The sequence below is a fragment of the Manihot esculenta genome, chromosome 18, assembly GCF_001659605.2.
Source record: "Manihot esculenta cultivar AM560-2 chromosome 18, M.esculenta_v8, whole genome shotgun sequence".
Lineage (NCBI taxonomy): Eukaryota > Viridiplantae > Streptophyta > Magnoliopsida > Malpighiales > Euphorbiaceae > Manihot > Manihot esculenta.
This window is the reverse complement of record NC_035178.2, coordinates 7031543-7052302: the sequence shown is the minus strand read 5'-3', so window position 1 is coordinate 7052302 and position 20760 is coordinate 7031543. Positions and strand designations below refer to the sequence as shown.

The 20760-nt window shown below is 35.7% G+C and overlaps 2 protein-coding genes and 1 pseudogene across 4 annotated transcripts; all 3 read left to right on the top strand.

The window, feature by feature from the left end:
- The first annotated feature begins 67 nt into the window (after positions 1–67).
- Positions 68–1801, top strand: LOC122722354 (esterase-like). 2 transcript variants are annotated; one of them, XM_043952882.1, is made up of 5 exons: positions 68–441; positions 520–747; positions 872–1041; positions 1144–1405; positions 1482–1801. In XM_043952882.1, the coding sequence occupies exons 1-5, from the start codon at positions 198–200 to the stop codon at positions 1751–1753; spliced, it is 1176 nt and encodes a 391-aa protein (XP_043808817.1). In that variant the 5' UTR covers positions 68–197; the 3' UTR covers positions 1754–1801. The 2 variants fall into 2 exon arrangements, with proteins under 2 accessions (XP_043808817.1, XP_043808818.1); XM_043952883.1 differs by having other exon boundaries at positions 157–441; positions 538–747.
- Positions 1802–3489: 1688 nt separating this feature from the next.
- On the top strand, positions 3490–5840 carry LOC122722373 (esterase-like). 2 transcript variants are annotated; one of them, XM_043953003.1, is made up of 6 exons: positions 3490–3962; positions 4328–4485; positions 4584–4793; positions 4911–5080; positions 5183–5444; positions 5521–5840. In XM_043953003.1, exons 2-6 carry the CDS (start codon positions 4383–4385, stop codon positions 5790–5792), a joined length of 1017 nt encoding a protein of 338 aa, XP_043808938.1. In that variant the 5' UTR covers positions 3490–3962; positions 4328–4382; the 3' UTR covers positions 5793–5840. The 2 variants fall into 2 exon arrangements, with proteins under 2 accessions (XP_043808938.1, XP_043808937.1); XM_043953002.1 differs by lacking the exon at positions 3490–3962 and having other exon boundaries at positions 4018–4485.
- A 7299-nt stretch (positions 5841–13139) lies between these two features.
- LOC122722360 lies at positions 13140–19814 on the top strand (annotated as a pseudogene).
- The last annotated feature ends 946 nt before the right edge of the window (positions 19815–20760 follow it).

Sequence of the window (20760 nt, the reverse complement as noted above, 5' to 3'; positions counted from 1 at the left end):
ATATTGTTTTCTAACTCAAATGAAAGATTGTTCGGACAAGAAATGCAGAATCTGCACATTAAAAATTAGCACAAAATCTTAACGCTACATGATCAAGAGATTCAGGACAAAATCCCTTTATCATTTTACTAATATGTGAGTATAAATCAAACATATCCTTCACCACCACTTTCATCATCTCAATTTTGCTAATTAGAATGGAGTTTTCTGGCACTAATCTCTCTTTTTGCTTTCTTTTTATCGCTTTTGCTACCATTTTGAACCCTATTTTTGCTCTGAAAAGCTGTGAGTTTCCGGCCATCTTTAACTTCGGTGACTCGAATTCCGATACCGGTGCAATGCCGGCTGCCTTCCTTCCCCCTAACCCTCCTTATGGAAAGACTTATGTTCAGATGACTCCAGAGAGGTATTCTGATGGAAGACTGATTATAGATTTTACGGGTAATTTTATTATTATTTTTAATTATTTATTTATTTATGATTGAGTGTACGTGATTTTCACCTACTGAGAAATTGAAGTTTTGAATAAACTGTCAGCCCAGAGTTTGAATCATCCCTATCTGAGTGCATATCTTAATTCCATGGGGACAAACTTCAGCCGTGGTGCGAATTTTGCAGCAGCAGGATCCACAATCAGAATACCAACTAGCATTATACCTCATGGGATATCTAGTCCATTCTCTCTAGACGTGCAGCTCCAGCAATTCTTGCAATTCAAACTCAAATCACAATTGATAAGGAAGCAAGGTACATAATCATTATTTCCTATTTTCTAAGTCTAAACTTGATTTGGCGGTGGAAGTCCATGATCAATCTGGTTTATGAAAGTTTTTCTATTGAGCAATAAAGCTTCAAATTATTTGCATGAAAGGTGGTGTGTTTGCAACATTGATGCCAAAGGAAGAACTTTTTCCCAAGGCTTTGTACACGTTTGATATTGGTCAAAATGATATTGGAGATGCATTGTTGAGCAAATTGACAATTGAGGAAGTGAATGCATCTGTTCCAGATGTTGTGAACAGGTTCTCAGCAAACATCCAGGTATTATATACTGAAAATTTAATTTTATTCTTCTACTTATTAGATTGATAATTAAGTTTTTTTAATTGAGATTATATTATTAATGGTGGGTGTTTGATGAAGAGTATCTACAACTTGGGAGGCAGAACATTTTGGATTCACAACACAGGACCAATTGGCTGTCTTCCTTATATTTTAGCTAATTTTCCATCAGAAAAGGACGATGCAGGCTGTGCAAAACCTTACAATGAATTAGCTCAATACTTTAATGCAAAGCTGAATGAGTCCATAGTTCATCTCAGGAAGAATTATCCTTGGGCTGCATTCATATACGTCGATGTCTATTCTGTCAAGTATTCTTTATACACCACACCCATAAAATATGGTAAAAACCCAAAAACATGAAATATTAATCTTAATTATTTGGGATTAAATTAGATTAATTTGGGTTTGAAATGTAGGGTTTGAGCTTCCATTAATGGCATGTTGTGGGTACGGAGGAATGTACAACTACAGCAATAATGCAGGATGTGGAGCTAAAATTGTGGTGAATGGAAGTGAAGTAGTTGTGGGGTCGTGTGATCGGCCATGGGTTCGAGTCAATTGGGATGGGATTCATTATACTGAGGCAGCCAACAAGTTTGTGTTTGATCAAATTTCAAGTGGAGCATTTTCTCAACCACCTGTTCCTTTAAGTATGTCATGTATGAGGTTTAATAATATTGCATTTTGACATCATTTCTGGTCAGAAATACAATTTCTGTTTTTCCTGTTGAGTTAATTTTATTAGCATAGTTTATCAAATTTTAAAATTCATTGATGCCAAAGTATAAATTTAATAAACAAGGAAATTAATTTCTGTATAATTTTCTTAAAATTATTGAAATTTACTTACAATTATAATAATAATAATAACAACGGAATATATATCCATAGATAATTATGGCAGATAATACCTCAGCTTGTCTATGACAGAGTGTGAAGAGAGAAGAGTTTTAGTCAGCAGATAATAAAGAAAAATGTCTAATCGGATCAATTTTCACATGCAGAAGGTTTTATAGTGTCTCCCGGAACCCCTATTCTCTCTCTCTGTCTCCTTATGTATAAAATCCATTATGCTAAAAGGAAATATTTAAAAAAAAAATAAAATAAAATTACAGACCTGAATGCATGGAGACTTTTTTTTATCACATCCCTACAAACTAGGAATTGTCCAACGATAGCGATTCAACTACCTATAACTTTGCTACCGACAATCCCACTTCTCCTCTTCTTCTTCTTCTTCTTCACATGTAGTTCATGTCTGTAACACTATGTAGCAATTTTTATCATAATTTCTTTTTTGCTTCGAGAAGCAGAGGTCACATCAATTAATGAGTTGAAGAAGCTAAAAACAAGTTTCCTTTACTTAAAATATATTTATATATATATATATATATATATATATATACACTAATACCTTCTTCATATGTCAATTATGCACAAATTTTTGACATATAATACAAAGCAACATCATGTTTTAGTTAATTTCGGAATAATATAATGAATATTCTTGTATTTTCAAAATGAAAACGGATGAAATATTAAGTTTAAAATTCTGTATCAACTTATTTTAAAAATATTTAGGTTTTAAATTTTTTGAGCTTGATTGCAAGTGAGGCGAGGCTCAACATATATAGGGCTGCTTTATTCAGGCTGACTTAATCTCCTTTTTCCCTTGTCCAAAGTTTATAATTGTATGTACCTTTTTTGATAAAAAAATTATTTAGACTCCGTTAGAAATTTTAATTAATATCGTTTGTGTAACGATCCCGAAACTGGACCGCTACTAGCGTTAGGATTCAGGTCGAGCTTGTTATAAGATAAGTTTAAAATTTTTATGAAAATATATGTTCATGTATAGGATTTTATCAGTACACAGGATGCATAGTAGACTTGCTACGAGTTGCTATCATCTTTTTTGCCTCAGATTCAATTTTTTTTTATTCAAGATGTACTGCAAACTCTTATAATCTGTAAAGATTCCACATTTTACCGTTTGATTATGACGAAATAAGAGAAAAAACATGATAGAAAATGAAAAATTTTATTGAAATTTCTCAAAAATTGAAAAGTGAGTATCAAGAGAGACTATTTATAATAAAAACAAAATTTTAATATATAAAATTATAAAAATATCCAAAATATTTAAAAAAATAATTAAAATGCAAAATTAACTATCTAAATGATAAAATTTTCATATCAAACTTTGTAATAGATTTGCGACTCTCATCACATTTTTAAAAAGTGGTGTGTTTCAAAATTTACTTTCTGAAAAGTTATCGTATCGGACGTTGATAATAAAAGTTAAATTTGGTCTAAATCTATTGTAAAATTTAACACTAGTTATTTCATGTTATTTTTCCATCCGGATCTGCTGCCTTAATGGTAGATGCTCTAGCTTTTGGGCTTCATTCGTGTTGTAATATTTACTAGTGAGGTTTTTACTTCGATTGGAGGTTCTTTGTTCCTTATGGATGGAGTTGTTGATATTTTTTAGGCCGTCATTTTTTATCCCTTTTGTTTTTTGATTTTTTAGTATGTTTTTTTTTCAGTCGTGGCATTTGAATAGGTGGTGCTCACCGAATAGTGAAAACGATGGAGGGAGCAACAATAGTTTCTACTGGCTTCTCCTTTCCATAAGCTGGGCTTGGCCTTGGGCGTTAAGTTTTATGGGACTCAAAATTTATTTTCTAAACTTGATAATAGAGCGAAAATCAGCAGGCAGGAACCTCTCCCAGACGGTGTCGGATTGGGCGGCATTGTTGAACAGAGAAGAGACGGTGGACAAAGTGCAGGCATCGCCAGGAGTCGTAAACGACAGCACGTCTGATATGCAACCTTCAGGCAACACAGAGATGTCAGCTTCTCGACTAGCGTCCATTGACAGCTGAATTTGAGTGGTGAGATATTTTTGGTATGGTGCGGCGATTTTTGAGATGTCGAGTAAAAGGGAAAACCAGTCCCTTGTATATAAAGATAAGGAGTGGGCCTGTTGGGTAAAGCTTAAGAATGAAGTTATTTCTGTTTACCAAAATTAAATAATAATAATAATAATAATTTGTTTCTTTTAAAATGCGTGATACTTTGGTGCTAATTCTTAGCGGTTAAGCATCGAGTGTGAATATAAATCAAACATATCCTTCACCACCACTTTCATTATCTCAATTTTGCTAATTAGAATGGAGTTTTCTGGCACTAATCTCTCTTTTTGCTTTCTTTTTATCGCTTTTGCTACCATTTTGAACCCTATTTTTGCTCTGAAAAGCTGTGAGTTTCCGGCCATCTTTAACTTCGGTGACTCGAATTCCGATACCGGTGCAATGCCGGCTGCCTTCCTTCCCCCTAACCCTCCTTATGGAAAGACTTATGTTCAGATGACTCCAGAGAGGTATTCTGATGGAAGACTGATTATAGATTTTACGGGTAATTTTATTATTATTTTTAATTAATTATTTATTATTATGATTGAGTGTACGTGATTTTCACTTACTGAGAAATTGAAGTTTTGAATAAACCATCAGCCCAGAGTTTGAATCATCCCTATCTGAGTGCATATCTTAATTCCATGGGGACAAACTTCAGCCATGGTGCGAATTTTGCAGCAGGAGGATCCACAATCAGAATACCAACTAGCATTATACCTCATGGGATATCTAGTCCATTCTCTCTAGACGTGCAGCTTCTGCAATTCTTGCAATTCAAACTCAAATCACAATTGATAAGGAAGCAAGGTACATGATCATTATTTCCTAGTTTCTAAGTCTAAACTTCATTTGGCGGTGGAAGTCCATGATCAATCTGGTTTATGTAAGTTTTTCTGATAAAGCTTCAAATTATTTGCATGAAAGGTGGTGTGTTTGCAACATTGATGCCCAAGGAAGAAATTTTTCCCAAGGCTTTGTACACGTTTGATATTGGTCAAAATGATATTGGAAATGCATTGTTGAGCAGTTTGACAATTGAGGAAGTGAATGCATCTGTTCCAGATGTTGTGAACAGGTTCTCAGAAAACATCCAGGTATTATATACTGAAAATTTAATTTTATTCTTCTACTTATTAGATTGATAATTAAGTTTTTTTAATTGAGATTATATTATTAATGGTGGGTGTTTGATGAAGAGTATCTACAACTTGGGAGGCAGAACATTTTGGATTCACAACACAGGACCAATTGGCTGTCTTCCTTATATTTTAGCTAATTTTCCATCAGAAAAGGACGATGCAGGCTGTGCAAAACCTTACAATGAATTAGCTCAATACTTTAATGCAAAGCTGAATGAGTCCATAGTTCATCTCAGGAAGAATTATCCTTGGGCTGCATTCATATACGTCGATGTCTATTCTGTCAAGTATTCTTTATACACCACACCCATAAAATATGGTAAAAACCCAAAAACATGAAATATTAATCTTAATTATTTGGGATTAAATTAGATTAATTTGGGTTTGAAATGTAGGGTTTGAGCTTCCATTAATGGCATGTTGTGGGTACGGAGGAATGTACAACTACAGCAATAATGCAGGATGTGGAGCTAAAATTGTGGTGAATGGAAGTGAAGTAGTTGTGGGGTCGTGTGATCGGCCATGGGTTCGAGTCAATTGGGATGGGATTCATTATACTGAGGCAGCCAACAAGTTTGTGTTTGATCAAATTTCAAGTGGAGCATTTTCTCAACCACCTGTTCCTTTAAGTATGTCATGTATGAGGTTTAATAATATTGCATTTTGACATCATTTCTGGTCAGAAATACAATTTCTGTTTTTCCTGTTGAGTTAATTTTATTAGCATAGTTTATCAAATTTTAAAATTCATTGATGCCAAAGTATAAATTTAATAAACAAGGAAATTAATTTCTGTATAATTTTCTTAAAATTATTGAAATTTACTTACAATTATAATAATAATAATAACAACGGAATATATATCCATAGATAATTATGGCAGATAATGCCTCAGCTTGTCTATGACAGAGTGTGAAGAGAGAAGAGTTTTAGTCAGCAGATAATAAAGAAAAATGTCTAATCGGATCAATTTTCACATGCAGAAGGTTTTATAGTGTCCTCCGGAACCCCTATTCTCTCTCTCTATGTCTCCTTATGTATAAAATCCATTATGCTAAAAGGAAATATTTAAAAAAAAATAAAATAAAATTACATACCTGAATGCATGGAGACTTTTTTTTATCACATCCCTACAAACTAGGAATTGTCCCACGATAGCGATTCAACTACCTATAAATTTGCTACCGACAATCCCACTTCTCCTCTTCTTCTTCTTCTTCACATGTAGTTCATGTCTGTAACACTATGTAGCAATTTTTATCATAATTTCTTTTTTGCTTCGAGAAGCAGAGGTCACATCAATTAATGAGTTGAAGAAGCTAAAAACAAGTTTCCTTTACTTAAAATATATTTATATATATATATATATATATACACTAATACCTTCTTCATATGTCAATTATGCACAAATTTTTGACATATAATACAAAGCAACATCATGTTTTAGTTAATTTCGGAATAATATAATGAATATTCTTGTATTTTCAAAATGAAAACGGATGAAATATTAAGTTTAAAATTTTGTATCAACTTATTTTAAAAATATTTAGGTTTTAAATTTTTTGAGTTTGATTGCAAGTGAGGCGAGGCTCAACATATATAGGGCTGCTTTATTCAGGCTGACTTAATCTCCTTTTTCCCTTGTCCAAAGTTTATAATTGTATGTACCTTTTTTGATAAAAAAATTATTTAGACTCCGTTAGAAATTTTAATTAATATCGTTTGTGTAACGATCCCGAAACTGGACCGCTACTAGCGTTAGGATTCAGGTCGAGCTTGGTATAAGATAAGTTTAAAATTTTTATGAAAATATATGTTCATGTATAGGATTTTATCAGTACACAGGATGCATAGTAGACTTGCTACGAGTTGCTATCCATCTTTTTTGCCTCAGATTCAATTTTTTTTTATTCGAGATGTACTGCAAACTCTTATAATCTGTAAAGATTCCACATTTTACCGTTTGATTATGACGAAATAAGAGAAAAAATATGATAGAAAATGAAAAATTTTATTGAAATTTCTCAAAAATTGAAAAGTGAGTATCAAGAGAGACTATTTATAATAAAAATAAAATTTTAATATATAAAATTATAAAAATATCCAAAATATTTAAAAAATAATTAAAATGCAAAATTAACTATCTAAATGATAAAATTTTCATATCAAACTTTGTAATAGATTTGCGGACTCTCATCACATTTTTAAAAAGTCGTGTGTTTCAAAATTTACTTTCTGAAAAGTTATCGTGAGTCTCTATCAGACGTTGATAATAAAAGTTAAATTTGGTCTAAATCTATTGTAAAATTTAACACTAGTTATTTCATGTTATTTTTCCATCCGGATCTGCTGCCTTAATGGTAGATGCTCTAGCTTTTGGGCTTCATTCGTGTTGTAATATTTACTAGTGAGGTTTTTACTTTGATTGGAGGTTCTTTGTTCCTTATGGATGGAGTTGTTGATATTTTTTAGGCCGTCATTTTTTATCCCTTTTGTTTTTTGATTTTTTAGTATGTTTTTTTTTCAGTCGTGGCATTTGAATAGGTGGTGCTCACCGAATAGTGAAAACGATGGAGGGAGCAACAATAGTTTCTACTGGCTTCTCCTTTCCATAAGCTGGGCTTGGCCTTGGGCGTTAAGTTTTATGGGACTCAAAATTTATTTTCTAAACTTGATAATAGAGCGAAAATCAGCAGGCAGGAACCTCTCCTAGACGGTGTCGGATTGGGCGGTGAAGAGATATTATGTACTGCCCCAAACGATGTACTGCCCCAAACGACGTCGCAGAGGAGAATCAAGCACAGCCAAAGACAGAATTAATTCAGAAGCAAAAACGGCGCCGTATAGAAAAAGCCAAAACGGCGCCGTTTCATAACCTGTTATAATTTACTCCAGAAAGTCCAGGAAATTCAAGAAAACTCTAGAAAGATCAGTTTGTTAGGAATTAGTTTTCCAGATGTGTATATATACATGACTTTTATCAGATCTAAATAACATATGCTCTACATTTTTCATCTCAATCTTAGCTAAACTTTACATGGTATCAGAGCAAACTACTGCCCTGTGTAAACTACCTCAACAAACTCAGATCTCGATCTGAGAAATTTTCCTCTTACTTTCTCAAGCCACACAGCCTGTTCAACAAGCATAATGACAGAAATCACTGAGGGAAACACACCAGGAAAAGAAGAGAAAGACGACAAGATGATGAAGTTGCTGAACTCTGATTCTCCCAGCATGATCCTCGTCAGCTCTCCATTAAATGGCAACAACTACCTGACATGGAGCAGATCAATGGTCATTGCTTTGAAAGCAAAGGACAAACTAGGATTCATAAATGGCAAATGCAAGATGCCAGATCAAGATGACAGAAACTATGAGGAATGGCAGAAAGCAGATAATATGGTAATGTCCTGGATCTTGAATGCTCTTTCAAAAGAATTGGCTGAGGCTTTTCTATATGCCATAAATGCTTATGAATTATGGGAAAAATTAAAAGAAAGATTTGGAGACAGTAATGGCCCCCTGATGTACCAATTAATGAAAGAAATTAGCAATGCCAGTCAAGCAAACAACAACATTATGATGTATTACACAAAATTAAAAAAATTATGGGATGAATATGCATGTTTAGAGCCAATTCTAGTATGTGAATGTGGTGTAGCAAAGTTATTTGCTGAGATAGAAGGCAAACACAAATTAATGCAATTCTTGATGGGCTTAAATGAGTCTTATGACCATGTGAGAAATCAAATTCTCATAATGGAGCCACTGCCTAGTGTAAACAAAGCATATTCTATGATTTTGAGAATTGAAAAACAGAGGGAGACACAAAATGATGAAGCTGGGAACAGTGCAATGACAGCAAACACTTCAGGGATCAACAAAGGCAAAACATGGAAAAATCAATTCAAAAAAAGGGATGACAGAACCTGTTCTTACTGCAAAACTACAGGCCATGTGAGGGAAACATGTTTCAAGCTCAATGGATATCCAGATTGGTTCAATGAACTCAAATTGAAGAAAAACAAAGGAAAAGAAAATGTTGCAGCTCATGTGTTTGAAACACCTCTAGAAAGCAATGATGATTACACTCAAGGCAAAGTTGATTGGAACATAGAGTCACTGATGCAGGAGATGATCAAATACATGAAGAATCATGGCCAGAGCACAGCCGGCAGCAATGATGCAAATTGTGTGAACTATACTGGGTTTGCAGGTATGACATCTTCTTGCTACTTTAAGGTTTATGAAAATAGAACTATAGGAGAGTGGATTATAGATACAGGTGCCACAGCTCACATGTGCAATGACCTATCTCTTTTTTCAAACCACAGAACTCTAAATAAACCTAGTGTAGTGACCCTACCCGATGGTAGCATGAAAAATATCACCAAAATTGGTACAGTGCCTTTAAACCAGAATATGCAATTGCTAGATGTGCTATATATGCCCACATTTAAATACAATTTATTGTCTGTTAGCCAAATCACCCAAACTAACAAAATATCTGTACAATTCTACCATAATCAATGCATCTTGCAGGACCTAGTGACTAAACACCCATTGGCTGTTGGGAGAATGCACCAAGGATTATATAGACTAAATAAAGAATCATTTAGCCATCAAGACAGCAGAATAAAGACAATTGGCACAGCATTGGCATCTCAACAACTTCAAAGCAACTACGAAGTATGGCACAGAAGATTAGGTCATGCATCAAAAAGCAAATTGTTGCATCTAAATGTAATAAAAGCCAATGAATGTGATTCTCATGTATGCACCATCTGCCCTATTGCAAAACAACAAAGATTGAGTTTTAATAAGAGCAAGATTACATCTACATCGCAATTTGAGCTAATTCATGTGGATCTCTGGGGCCCATATTCAATAGTTTCAGTATCAAATGCAAGATATGTATTAACCATAGTTGACGATTACACTAGAGCTACATGGACATATTTACTACAGCAAAAACAATCAGTATCTGCTGTGTTAAAGGAATTCATAGCTATGGTGAACAATCAATTTCATAAGTCAGTCAAGAACTTAAGATCAGACAATGGGACAGAGTTTGTGAACCAAGATTGTAGCAAGTGGCTGAAGGAAAAGGGCATTATTCATCAGAAATCATGCCCATACACCCCACAACAGAATGGGGTAGTTGAAAGAAAGCACAAACACCTATTACAAGTTGCAAGAGCTCTAATGTTTCAGTCAAAACTACCAAAAAGATTCTGGGGAGAATCCATACTCACTGCCACCTATATCATCAACAGATTACCAAGCCCTGTACTTAATTGGGAAACACCTTATGCTAGTTTGCACAAGGAAAAACCCAATATAAACTTTCTCAAAACCTTTGGATGCCTATGCTTTGCAACCAATACTTTACCCCACAAGACAAAATTTGAAGAAAGAGCCTTTAAAGGAGTATTCCTTGGATATGTTCCAGGAATGAAGGCCTACAAAATCTATGCCATAGACCTAAACAAAATCATTGTTTCCAGAGATGTGATCTTCCATGAAGACATATTCCCATTCAGATCACAACCTGACACCCATGACCCACATAAAACAGTATTACCAAATACAATACCCGAATCTGACTCAAGTCCAACCATGCCAATGTCACCTCATACAGATATTAACCCTCCCCATGAATCTTTAAGAATAACAGAAGAGACTGAACAGTACACTGAGGATTCTGCAACTGAAGACAGAAGAGAAATATCTACTGAAGATGAAGGAGAAATTCCTGACAATCTTGAACCAGCCCCAGAAATTTCAGAAGAAGGAGCTTCTACACACACAAGGAGAAGCACAAGGCTACCTACAAGACCAAGATGGCTAAATGACTTTGTGGCAACCTCTATATGTCCTATCAATCCTGGTGCATTCCCCAACAACACCACAGGTAATTCTCCCTATAACTACCCCTGTTTTACCTCTGAACCTATTTTTACCCCCCATTATTTGCGTTTTGTGGCAAATGTGTCTATAAACTGTGAACCTAAGTCCTATTCACAAGCCAAGGAGGATAGCAATTGGGTGCAAGCCATGCAAGATGAACTAACAGCCTTAGATACCAATAATACTTGGTATTTAACAACTCTGCCCAAAGGAAAAAGAGCCATTGCTTCCAAATGGGTTTTCAGAATAAAATACAAGCCAGACGGCTCAGTTGACAGATTCAAGGCCAGGCTAGTGGCCAAGGGATTTAATCAATTACTTGGAATTGATTATACTGATAATTTTTCTCCAGTAGCCAAATTGGTTACTGTAAGAATGTTCATGGCAATTGCTACTGCCAAGAACTGGCCTATACATCAACTTGATGTAAATAATGCATACCTACATGGGCATATAGAAGAAGATTTATACATGATGCCCCCGGAAGGCTATGACAAAGCTCAACCAGGACAAGTGTGCAAACTCATAAAAAGCATTTACGGGCTAAAACAAGCAGGAAGAATGTGGAATAAGGAGCTTACCCAGTGCTTAAACCAATTTGGTTTCAAACAATCACCCTTTGATCACTGCCTGTTCACAAGAACAAAGGAAGGCAGATTTTTAACATTGTTAGTTTACGTTGATGATATTCTTCTAGCAGGTCAATCAGAAAAAGATATAACAGAAATGAAATCTCACCTTGATAAAGCTTTCACAATCAAAGATCTGGGACATGTCAAATACTTTCTGGGATTACAGATCGCATGTTCTGAGACTGGATTATTTCTTCACCAAAAGAAATATCTATTAGACATTATACAAGACACAGGTTATATGCAAGCCAAATTTTCTGACAACCCACTACCACAACGACTCAAACTTGACAACACAACAGGACCTCTTTTGACTGAACCAGATAAATACAGGAGGTTAATAGGTAGGTTACTCTACCTCGGAGTTACCAGGCCAGACATCTCCTACGCGACACAGCACCTCAGCCAGTTCATGCAACAGCCGCGTCAACCACACTGGAACGCCGCACTTCACGTGCTTCGCTATCTGAAGAGTTGTCCAACAAGAGGGTTATTTTTCCCAGCTCAGAACGATCTCAAGCTCCGAGCTTTCTCCGATGCTGACTGGGCTTCTTGTCCGATGACCCGGAAATCTCTCACCGGGTTCTGCATATTCCTCGGACCATCCTTAATATCCTGGAAAACAAAAAAACAGACCACGGTTAGCAAGTCCTCAGCAGAAGCTGAGTACAGAAGCATGGCTCTCACAGTGTGCGAGCTCAAGTGGATCACTTACCTGATGAAAGAATTTCACGCCGATCCACAACTTCCTATACCGCTTCACTGCGACAACCAAGCGGCTCAGCATATCGCGGCCAACCCGGTTTTTCATGAACGCACGAAGCACCTGGACATCGACTGCCATATCGTCCGCGAGCAGATCACCAGAGGCCTCATTTCCACGGTGCACGTACCCTCACGGCAACAGATCGCCGATCTCTTCACGAAACCCTTAGGAGCGTCGCAGTTCCAGACTCTTCTATCCAAGATGAGTTTCCCTAAAAATTAGGGCAACTCTATCTTGCGGGGGGCGTGAAGAGATATTATGTACTGCCCCAAACGATGTACTGCCCCAAACGACGTCGCAGAGGAGAATCAAGCACAGCCAAAGACAGAATTAATTCAGAAGCAAAAACGGCGCCGTATAGAAAAAGCCAAAACGGCGCCGTTTCATAACCTGTTGTAATTTACTCCAGAAAGTCCAGGAAATTCAAGAAAACTCTAGAAAGATCAGTTTGTTAGGAATTAGTTTTCCAGATGTGTATATATACATGACTTTTATCAGATCTAAATAACATATACTCTACATTTTTCATCTCAATCTTAGCTAAACTTTACAGGCGGCATTGTTGAACAGAGAAGAGACGGTGGACAAAGTGCAGGCGTCGCCAGGAGTCGTAAACGACAGCACGTCTGATATGCAACCTTCAGGCAACACAGAGATGTCAGCTTCTCGACTGGCGTCCATTGACAGCTGAATTTGAGTGGTGAGATATTTTTGGTATGGTGCGGCGATTTTTGAGATGTCGAGTAAAAGGGAAAACCAGTCCCTTGTATATAAAGATAAGGAGTGGGCCTGTTGGGTAAAGCTTAAGAATGAAGTTATTTCTGTTTACCAAAATTAAATAATAATAATAATAATAATTTGTTTCTTTTAAAATGCGTGATACTTTGGTGCTAATTCTTAGCGGTTAAGCATCGAGTGTGAATATAAATCAAACATATCCTTCACCACCACTTTCATTATCTCAATTTTGCTAATTAGAATGGAGTTTTCTGGCACTAATCTCTCTTTTTGCTTTCTTTTTATCGCTTTTGCTACCATTTTGAACCCTATTTTTGCTCTGAAAAGCTGTGAGTTTCCGGCCATCTTTAACTTCGGTGACTCGAATTCCGATACCGGTGCAATGCCGGCTGCCTTCCTTCCCCCTAACCCTCCTTATGGAGAGACTTATGCTCAGATGACTCCAGAGAGGTATTCTGATGGAAGACTGATTATAGATTTTACGGGTAATTTTATTATTATTTTTAATTAATTATTTATTATTATGATTGAGTGTACGTGATTTTCACTTACTGAGAAATTGAAGTTTTGAATAAACCATCAGCCTAGAGTTTGAATCATCCCTATCTGAGTGCATATCTTAATTCCATGGGGACAAACTTCAGCCATGGTGCGAATTTTGCAGCAGGAGGATCCACAATCAGAATACCAACTAGCATTATACCTCATGGGATATCTAGTCCATTCTCTCTAGACGTGCAGCTTCTGCAATTCTTGCAATTCAAACTCAAATCACAATTGATAAGGAAGCAAGGTACATAATCATTATTTCCTAGTTTCTAAGTCTAAACTTCATTTGGCGGTGGAAGTCCATGATCAATCTGGTTTATGTAAGTTTTTCTGATAAAGCTTCAAATTATTTGCATGAAAGGTGTATAGAAGATTTATGATATTGAGAATTCTATGTATTTGTATTTCTGTATAGAATACATTTATATAGTATATACCAGTGGTTGAGTTTGATACAGATTATATGAATAACAAATATTATCTCAACCAACTATAAACCTTATCATAACTCTAAACCTTATCACAACTCTAACCCTTATCACTAACTAAATACAAGATAAGTATACAGCTATAACTCAAGTTACAAATAGATAAAACTGTTATAGTTAGTCTTTATCTTTAATACGCCCCCGCAAGATTGAGGCGCCATCGGAGACTCCAATCTTGGTTCTAAAGTAACAAAACTGAGTTCTTCCCAAAGCCTTTGTAAGCACATCAGCAACTTGATCTTTTGAACTTATGTGAAGAACCCTTAACTGTCCAGCATTAATTTTCTCGCGAACAAAATGGTAATCCAATGCAAGATGCTTCATCCTAGTATGATAGATTGGATTGGCGCAGAAGTAAGTCGCACCAAGATTATCACAATGAAGGACTGGTGGTTGTGATATTGGTACTCCCAAATCTTGTAATAAACTTTGAACCCAAAATACCTCTGCTGCAGCATTGGCTAAGGCTTTGTACTCAGCCTCTGTAGAAGATCGGGAGACAGTCTTTTGGCGACTAGATTTCCAGGATATAATATTAGAACCAAGATATAGAACATAAGCTGTTGTAGACCGCCCATTATCAAGGACACCACCCCAATCAGAATCAGAGAAGGCAGACAGAGTATGAGTGGAATTTTGATTGAGAAATAAGCCATAATGTATGGTTCCTTTAAGATATCGCAAAACACGTTTCAGTGCTTGAAGATGAGTTTGCGTCGGTGCATGCATAAATTGTGACAGCCGATTCACTGCAAAAGAAACATCAGGACGCGTAATTGCCAAATATTGAAGAGATCCAACAATTTGGCGATATACGGTGGAATCAGTCGAACTAGAACCATCATTTAAGATGAGCTTGTCTCCTGTAGACATAGGAGTATTCACCTCTTTAGCTCCAGCCATATCAAATCGGTCTAACAAATCAGCAATATGTCGATGTTGCGAAAGAAATAATCCTGCAGCTGTAGAAATCACTTCAACCCCCAAAAAATAATTTAATATTCCCAAATCTTTGACAGAGAACTGAGCAGATAGCTTCTGTACACAGGTATGCAGAAAATGATTGTTATTACCTGTAAGTACAATATCGTCAACATATACTAGAAAATATGCAATAATCCCATTGGAGGAAAAAATAAACAAGGACGCATCAGCATTTGATTTGCGAAAACCAAGTTTGAGCAAAAAAGAAGTAAGTTCAAGATACCAAGCTCGTGGAGCCTGTTTCAAACCATAAAGAGACTTCTTCAGTTTGCAAACATAATCAGGAAACTCAGGTTGCACATATCCTGGAGGTTGCTGCATGTAGACATCTTCATAAAGTGTGCCATGTAAAAAGGCATTATTTACATCCAATTGCCTTAACTGCCATCCTTTAGAAATTGCAAGAGTAAGAACTACCCGAATTGTAACCGGTTTTGTAACCGGACTAAATGTCTCAAAATAATCACGCCCAGGTTCCTGAAGAAATCCTTTGGCAACCAAACGTGCCTTGTACTTATCAATAGTACCATCCGGTTTACGCTTAATCCGAAACTCCCATTTGCAACTAATAAGATGATGTTTGTCTCTCGGAACCAGCTCCCAAGTTTTATTTTTCAAAAGAGCATTGTACTCTGAATCCATCGCCTGCCGCCAAAGTGAACTGGCCATAGCTTGTTTCACTGTTCTTGGCTCGAGTGTATCCGGTAAAGGATATTTAGTTGTAAGATTAACAAAAGAAGAATTAAAATACTTTGAGTTAGGCTTCCTTTGTCGCTGCTGCCGTTGTACAAGAGCTGGAACTGAGTCTTGTGAAACAATCGGTAGTGGCAAATCTAAATCAGTAGTAGAAGATTCAGTCATCAAAGGGTCAACTTGTTGAGTCTCAGTACTAATTAATGGCATGGTAGATTGATCAGATTCTGCTGATAATGCTGTAATAGATTCGGAACCAGTACTTGAAACCAACAAATCAGAATCACTTGGAATAGAAATTGCCAATGGAACCGAAGCAACTGCAGTTGGTGCAACAGGTGATGGATTTGGTTGTTGTGCCGAACCTGTACAAGAAGCATCTCGAAAATAATCTGTAAATTGATGAGAACTAGTGCAAGTTTCAGATGGAAAAATATGCTCAACAAATTGAACATGACGAGACAAATACAAACGATTAGCCTTTGGATCGTAACATTTGTATGCAGATTGAGTTGGAGAATATCCAAGAAAAATACAAGGCAATGAACGACACTGAAGTTTAGAATTATTATATGGCCTTAGCCATGGAAAACAAAGGCAACCAAAAGATTTCAATCTCTTAAAACTATGAGGCATACCAAACAATCTAGAGAAAGGTGTTTGAAACGAAATAGCGGACGAAGACAACCGATTGAGCAAATAAACAGCAGCCTGAAAAGCATGAGACCAATAATTAGAAGGTAAAGACGAAAATTGTAACATAGCAAGACCTGTTTCAACTATTGAGCGATGACGACGTTCAGCAGTACCATTATGCTCTGGCGTATGTGGAGGTGTTGTATAATGTGAAATACCACAAGACAAAAAATGATTCTTAAGCTTTTGATACTCCCCACCATTATCAGAGAACACAGAAACAATTCTAGTGTGAAAATAATTTTCAACCAATTGCTGAAAGTGGATAAACAAATCATGAGTATCAGATTTCTGCTTCATGGGATATAGCCAAACATACTTAGAATAGTGATCAATAAATGTAACGTAATATGCATAGCCATCAATAGATTTTTGTGTAGGACCCCAAACATCGGAATAAACAAGTTGCAAAGGCTTATTACTAACAAGAGAATTCTCAAAAAACGGTAATTTATGACTCTTGCTCATAGAGCAGGAAGTACAATGAAAACTAGAAACATATTTAGACATAGACTGAAGACCAATATTTCGAAGTACTAACAAAAGGACTTTATTGTTGGGATGACCAAGCTTGTGATGCCATTCAGAAAGCAAAGACAGACACCGAGTAGTAACATTCAGCTGAGAACGTTGAGAATTAACTCTGGAAAAATTTGCACAGTAGATATCATCAATGTTCTCTCCCCGTAGTAGAGACGCCCCCATGTACAGATCCTTCACAACAAAATAAGATGGAAAAAATTCCACAGAAACATGATTAGTGCGACATAACTTAGCAATTGAGACCAAATTCTTGCGCAGATTAGGCACGCATAACACATTAGGCAATGATAAATTCTTAGAGTAAGTAGAAATTTGCACAAAACCAGTATGTGATACAGCAAGCGTTTTACCATCACCAAGTTGTACTTCCTCAGGACCTCCATAGTCAGAATAGCTTTGCAAAGAAGCTGGATTCGACACAACATGATGAGAAGCTCCGCTATCAAACAACCATTGTTGTGGAGAAGAAGCAGCCATAGAAGAAGTAACATTAACTGCAGGTATCGGTGCTGAAGAATGCGAGGTATCAGTCTTCAAAGACATATTATTCTCCTTAAGAAAGCGAGCCAATTTGCGACATTCAGCAGTAGTATGCCCAGTATATTCACAAAATTGACATACCACATCAGGTCGATAAGAACCTCGACCAAGACCACTAGAGTAAAAACCACGACCACCACGTCGATTTCCAGAATAATTGGAGTTTTGTGGAGATCGATTATAATTGCCATTCTGATTGTGTGAACGCCCTCCAGAACGTTGAGTGTAATTGACAGTAGCAATCACTTGTGACGTAGCTGAAACAGTTGTGGAATCTTTTTCTTGTAGGGATCGTTCATGATCAGTAAGTTTTTCAAAGAGATCAGAAAAGGTTATTGGGGTTTCACGAACTTTTAACGCAGCAACTATGGGACTGTAATCATCTCCCAATCGCGTGATAATATAAACAATTAAGTCATCATCACTCACCGAATTCTGGGTAAGAGCAAGCTCATCTGCAATAGCCCTCATCTCATTGAGAAAAATAGCAATCGGTTTGGTTCCCTTAGAGTTCTGTGCTAATTTAGTTTTTAAGGACAGAATTCTAGAACGAGAAACATTAGCAAAACTCTGGTGAAGCCGATCCCATGCTTCTTTGGCAGTATTGGCTGAAGAAATCAAGGGTTGAATAGTATCGGAACAACTTCCTAAAAGAGCACTGATCAAAATTTGATCTTGTCGAAACCATAAGGCGAAAGCTGGGTTGGCTGTTTTGTCTTTTTCAGAAAGAAATTGTGATGGTGCAACCCGTGAACCATCAATAAAATCAAGTAAATCAAGACCAATTAAGGTTGATTGGATCTGTTTTCTCCAAACAGGAAAATTCTCCGGAGTAAGTTTAATTGGAAAATGCGTTGGAGCATTTAATTGAATGACGGTATTGGATGACGAAGCCATTAATTAAAAGAAAATTGGATCAGAAAACTCGTGAGAGCAAATTGCGGCTCTGATACCATATAGAAGATTTATGATATTGAGAATTCTATGTATTTGTATTTCTGTATAGAATACATTTATATAGTATATACCAGTGGTTGAGTTTGATACAGATTATATGAATAACAAATATTATCTCAAACAACTATAAACCTTATCATAACTCTAAACCTTATCACAACTCTAACCCTTATCACTAACTAAATACAAGATAAGTATACAGCTATAACTCAAGTTACAAATAGATAAAACTGTTATAGTTAGTCTTTATCTTTAATAAGGTGGTGTGTTTGCAACATTGATGCCCAAGGAAGAAATTTTTCCCAAGGCTTTGTACACGTTTGATATTGGTCAAAATGATATTGGAAATGCATTGTTGAGCAATTTGACAATTGAGGAAGTGAATGCATCTGTTCCAGATGTTGTGAACAGGTTCTCAGAAAACATCCAGGTATTATATACTGAAAATTTAATTTTATTCTTCTACTTATTAGATTGATAATTAAGTTTTTTTAATTGAGATTATATTATTAATGGTGGGTGTTTGATGAAGAGTATCTACAACTTGGGAGGCAGAACATTTTGGATTCACAACACAGGACCAATTGGCTGTCTTCCTTATATTTTAGCTAATTTTCCATCAGAAAAGGACGATGCAGGCTGTGCAAAACCTTACAATGAATTAGCTCAATACTTTAATGCAAAGCTGAATGAGTCCATAGTTCATCTCAGGAAGAATTATCCTTGGGCTGCATTCATATACGTCGATGTCTATTCTGTCAAGTATTCTTTATACACCACACCCATAAAATATGGTAAAAACCCAAAAACATGAAATATTAATCTTAATTATTTGGGATTAAATTAGATTAATTTGGGTTTGAAATGTAGGGTTTGAGCTTCCATTAATGGCATGTTGTGGGTACGGAGGAATGTACAACTACAGCAATAATGCAGGATGTGGAGCTAAAATTGTGGTGAATGGAAGTGAAGTAGTTGTGGGGTCGTGTGATCGGCCATGGGTTCGAGTCAATTGGGATGGGATTCATTATACTGAGGCAGCCAACAAGTTTGTGTTTGATCAAATTTCAAGTGGAGCATTTTCTCAACCACCTGTTCCTTTAAGTATGTCATGTATGAGGTTTAATAATATTGCATTTTGACATCATTTCTGGTCAGAAATACAATTTCTGTTTTTCCTGTTGAGTTAATTTTATTAGCATAGTTTATCAAATTTTAAAATTCATTGATGCCAAAGTATAAATTTAATAAACAAGGAAATTAATTTCTGTATAATTTTCTTAAAATTATTGAAATTTACTTACAATTATAATAATAATAATAACAACGGAATATATATCCATAGATAATTATGGCAGATAATGCCTCAGCTTTTCTATGACAGAGTGTGAAGAGAGAAGAGTTTTAGTCAGCAGATAATAAAGAAAAATGTCTAATCGGATCAATTTTCACATGCAGAAGGTTTTATAGTGTCCCCCGGAACCCCTATTCTCTCTCTCTGTCTCCTTATGTATAAAATCCATTATGCTAAAAGGAAATATTTAAAAAAAAATAAAATAAAATTACAGACCTGAATGCATGGAGAATTTTTTTTATCACATCCCTACAAACTAGGAATTGTCCAACGATAGCGATTCAACTACCTATAACTTTGCTACCGACAATCCCACTTCTCCTCTTCTTCTTCTTCTTCTTCACATGTAGTTCATGTCTGTAACACTATGTAGCAATTTTTATCATAATTTCTTTTTTGCTTCGAGAAGCAGAGGTCACATCAATTAATGAGTTGAAGAAGCTAAAAACAAGTTTCCTTTACTTAAAATATATTTATATATATATATATATATATATACACTAATACCTTCTTCATATGTCAATTATGCACAAATTTTTGACATATAATACAAAGCAACATCATGTTTTAGTTAATTTCGCAATAATATAATGAATATTCTTGTATTTTCAAAATGAAAACGGATGAAATATTAAGTTTAAAATTCTGTATCAACTTATTTTAAAAATATTTAGGTTTTAAATTTTTTGAGTTTGATTGCAAGTGAGGCGAGGCTCAACATATATAGGGCTGCTTTATTCAGGCTGACTTAATTTTCTTTTTCCCTTGTCCAAAGTTTATAA